This window comes from Mus caroli, chromosome 3 (assembly GCF_900094665.2).
Source record: "Mus caroli chromosome 3, CAROLI_EIJ_v1.1, whole genome shotgun sequence".
NCBI lineage: Eukaryota > Metazoa > Chordata > Mammalia > Rodentia > Muridae > Mus > Mus caroli.
The window spans coordinates 4997991-5002632 of record NC_034572.1 but is presented as its reverse complement, the minus strand read 5'-3'; the positions used below and the strand labels follow the sequence as shown (position 1 = coordinate 5002632).

General features: G+C 41.6%; 1 protein-coding gene across 6 annotated transcripts in view; it reads left to right on the top strand.

Annotated features, from left to right (window-relative positions):
* The window catches only part of Tpd52 (tumor protein D52), an 83674-nt gene extending 79039 nt beyond the window's left edge, over positions 1-4635 (top strand). For 5 of the 6 annotated variants that reach the window (XM_029475459.1, XM_029475460.1, XM_021158050.2 and 2 more), the window contains one exon: positions 3836-4635. In XM_029475459.1, the coding sequence (XP_029331319.1) occupies positions 3836-3958 (123 nt within the window). In that variant the 3' untranslated portion in view covers positions 3959-4635. The remainder of the gene's footprint in view (positions 1-3835) is intronic. The other variant, XM_021158051.2, reaches the window with a different exon arrangement.
* Positions 4636-4642: the final 7 nt, after the last annotated feature.

Here is a 4642-nt window from a genome sequence, read left to right as displayed (position 1 = left end):
CACACTGGTGTCACAGCACACGGCTGCCCTAGGTCTCACGACACACTGGTGTCACAGCACACGGCTGCCCTAGGTCTCACGACACACTGGTGTCATAGCACACGGCTGCCCTAGGTCTCACGACACACTGGTGTCATAGCACACGGCTGCCCTAGGTCTCACCACACACAGTTTTGTAGGTTTTTTGTTTTTTGCTTTTGAGCATGTGTTGTAGCATGCTACACAGAATGGATAACTTAAAACAACAATTATTTAGTCATTTGCTTTATTTCAAATATTCTTAGAATTGCACAAAATTTGCTCTAGCTTTTTTTTTGTCTAGAAAGTAGAGAATATTGAAATGTTTGATTTTCCACACAGCCTGAGCTGTTATGCTTTGAAACCCACCCAGACATTTTCCTTTGCTATTGAATATTGTGCATCTTCGTTGTATATGATGTCTGTTTATATATGCCTTATATTGGATACTTTATCCTTAATTGTTGTATAATCTGTTAATTCTGTTGACTTCATGAATGTCATTTAGTAGTTACTGACTTATTATTTTTAAAGATATTTATTTACTGTCTAGCAATTTTGCACATTATAAAGTGTCTTTTGATCATACCTACCTCCTTTAGTCCCCCTATTGGCGGCACATATTCTTTCATAATGATTACCTTTATAAATTGCATTATCTCCAAGATGATTACAAAGTTATCACCTCTGAGAATTGGGGGGTAGTGGCTCATGCATGTAATCTGAGCCCTTGGAGGCTGAGGCGTGAGGATTGCCGATAGTGGAATGCTAGCCTGGGCTGCAGAGATAGTGGAATGCTAGCCTGTCACAAAACCACCAAAACCAAACAACAAACACACAGAAAAAACCAAGCAAACAAAAACTTAGCAGCTGAGCTGGGCAGTGGTGGCACACGCTTTTAATCCCACCACTTGGGAGGCAGAGGCAGGCAGATGTCTGAGTTCGAGGCCAGCCTGGTCTAGAGAGTAAGTTCCAGGACAGTCAGGGCTGCACAGAGAAACCCTGTTTCGAGAACAAAACAAAGCAAAGCAAAACAACACAAAACAACACAAAACAAAACAAACTTAGCAGCTGTTAGAATCACAAATGATATCCAGGTGATAGAATTCCTGATGTTCTATTCTGTGGTATTTGTGTATGGCCTGTATGATTATTTCTTTATCTAGTCCTGATCAGTATAGTGGGTATACTTGGAGCTGATTATTATTATTGTTATTATTATTATTATTAAATGAGCCTGCTGGGTAGTACTACAGAGTCAGACCTTATTCAAGAAAATATATTTTAAAGCTCATATTTAGTTTAGTCTTCGAGACATTAGAAGAGTCACTTATCTTTAAAAGTGTCTGACATCACAAAGGCAGGACATGCTTACTGAGGGGTGATATCCAGTGGTCTGGATTCTTCTCATGTAAATGCATAGCTGTTTTCTGAGATCACACTGCATACACAGTCTTCCAGCTTTATGTATGTGAACCCATGATTGCAGGAACCCTTCCTTTTGTTCAACAATACTGTTTAGGGTCCTCACATAATTCTTGGCATGTTGCTCAGCATGTAAGTGTCACACTCGTGGTTCCAGAGCGGTCCATGAGACTGGCTCCATTCAGAATCTCAGGGCCGAGTCATACATCTGAAAACAAGCCACAATGAAGAGTCAAGGTTGCTGTGACTCAGATCTCAAGACTGTCAACTCCTCTGCCTCACCTCCCATCTGTCCTGAGTGTTAGTGTTTGAAATAGCTCGTCAGAAATCAGGAACTAATGTTCATTTGATTCCAGAGATAGTGAGGACTGCCCAGTTGCTTGCTGTATTAACATTCTGTAGACTATAGTCCACTGGTCAAATATGACTTAACATCATTTAGATGATGTCTTAGTTAGCGTTACTATTGTTGTGATGAAACACCATGACCCAAAGCAAGGGTTTATTTGGCTTACATTTTCAGATCATAGACCCTCATTGAAGGAAGCCAGGACAGGAACTCAAACATGACAGAGACCATAGCTTGCTCAGACTGTTTTCTCATAGAACCCAGGGGTGGCACCATCCATGGTGGGCTGGGTCCTCCCCCATCAGTCATTACGTAAGAAGATGTCCCGCCATCTTGCCTATAGTCTGTTTTTATAAAGGCACTTTGTTAATTGAGATTCCCTCCTCTCACATTACTGCAGTTTGTGTCAAGTTGACATAAAACTATCCAGCACTGATGAAAACATAAAAAGTAACTTTACAAAGTGTATTGAGCTGCTATTGCTAAAGAAACTTGTGGTTGCATGCTTGGGAAAATTTTGCCAAATTATACTTAAGTCTAGGATCACCATGCCTGTGCACTGAGATTTGGGATGGATTCAGGTTTCTGGAGTGTTTGAGCATGCGACTGTGACAGGCAAAGCAGAGGGTACCATGCAAACCTGGAGGAAGACCTCACCTACTGACAGGAAGGGAAAGTCAGTGAAGGCCTCAGTAATATAATTGGAGATGTGTAAGGCTGTAAAGTCTTTTTGAGGAATCGCAATCTGGTCTTGTGGCAATGGAAGCCAGTCAGGACCTTCTTCTGTCCGTTTTACAAGCATCACTGGCAGCCTTGCACAATGAAGGGAGTGTGTTAAGAGGTAGGAGTTGAGATCCAGGCAGAAGAGGATAGTGGATGAGTTCAGATGCCATAATGGGAGCAAATACAGACACATGTAGAAGTTAGGATGAAGAAAGGCGGATGCTGTGGAACCAAAGGACGGACGATGGCTCCATGTGCTGGGTCAGACAATGATGTAGGTGCTGTTGCTGTACATTTTTTAAAACACATCTTTAAATGTAATATTATGGCACATAACATTTTAAGCACTTCTACTTAGAATGTAATGGAGCAAACAGTGAAATGAAACCATGTAAAGATTATTGTTTTGGTGGAAGGGTCTCATTGGTTCTACTGGAGAGGCAAGGTGAATGATGAATGGAAAGGGGGCCAGTTGTTGGGAGTTTGCTTTTACATAACTGAATTGCAAGGAGTTGTAACAGTTTCTTACAGTTAAAAAATATAGTTCAGTGAATTTAATAATGGCTACAAATGCAAATTTATCCAACAATTTAAAGATTGGATGGGACGTTTTAGACTCTGTCCAGTCAGTAAAGACTCGGGGAACAGGACAGGCAAGTTTGAATCCACTGAGCATGCATTCTTGGTCACGAGCTAGTTCCTGAGTATTAGCTGTTATGTAGCGTTCAAACACTGATTGACTCTTTCAGACCTGCTACATTGGAGTGTGGCTTTACCCATTTCCAGTACGCAGGAAGTCACTCAGGGTCCTTCTGGCACTAAGGTTTCAGTTCTGACATTCTCAGTGTCTGTCAAGCCCCCTGACGATGCTTAGTCTGTAGGCTAGACTTTTATATAGGTAAGGGCTGAAAAGCTTACAGTGCACCTGGAGAAATCCATTTATGTCCTCCATTTGTTGTACTCAATATTTCTGAATGAATGTGGATGAATGAAACTGATAGACAACAAGATGTTTATCAATTATCTACAGAGACCAGTAGATACTTTGGAATAATAGAGTGCAAAGCTCTTGAAGTAAATTTTCTGGTGAAGAGCAATTAGTTGATGGTGGCAGGGTGGAGTGTGGGGCAAGCATTTCAGCAAGGTAGAAAGCAGATGTTGGGCTGTTCCGATACCCCGAGCACTATAGTACATACATCCATGTAATGAGCTGGGCCAGGAGAGGCCCTGTGTGTTCTTGAAAGTAAATTTAAAGTTCCTTTCTGCAGGGGCAGTTAACGTTGTTTCATGATGTCTTTCTGTTTCACACTTTTTAAAAAGTCTAAAGTAGGAGGAGCCAAGCCTGCTGGCGGCGATTTTGGAGAAGTCCTGAATTCCACAGCCAATGCTACCAGTACCATGACCACAGAGCCTCCTCCAGAACAGATGACAGAGAGCCCCTGAGCTGCCGACCTGTGTCCTGCTGCCCACTGCCAGGTGCTGCCAGCGAGAGCCAAGCACATCTTGACAACGCTCATGGCTGCGGATTTCCACCAGATGTGCTTTTATTTAGCTTTACTTATTTCTCTGACCAAATAGTTGATGAATGAAACAAAGTGAAATCACCTTCACCTCCACTCCAGGGAAACACTGTTCGCATGCACGGAAGGCCCTTTGTATAGGCAACAGCATCATAGAGCCTCTGGTAGATCCCTGCAGGCAACTACTGTGTTTCTCCTTAAAATCACTGTNCATCTGGATTCTAGTTTGATCTTTCTTTACTATCTTCATGAGTCATTGTTTTTGGGTCTCTGTACACTTAATCAATTTCTAACAAACTGTTCTTTTCTAAATTCTGGTTATTAAAAGTCTTGGAATGATTTCATTACTTTCAAAGGAGAAACNACCAGGTACATTTTTTTCTCGGATAAACAGTTCTATGAGGACCATATCTTGGGTTTCTAAAGACACCAGACTGAAGTAGACAGGTGTGTATGCAGTTCCATAATTCTGTAAATTAAAAACATGCAGACACTCAAACTTCCAGTGGGGAGAGTGTGGGTCCTCCTGCCTTGGTAACTGTCATTTGTAGCTACATCTATTTGAGCATATCAGTTATTTATTATACCATTCTCACACATTTTTTTT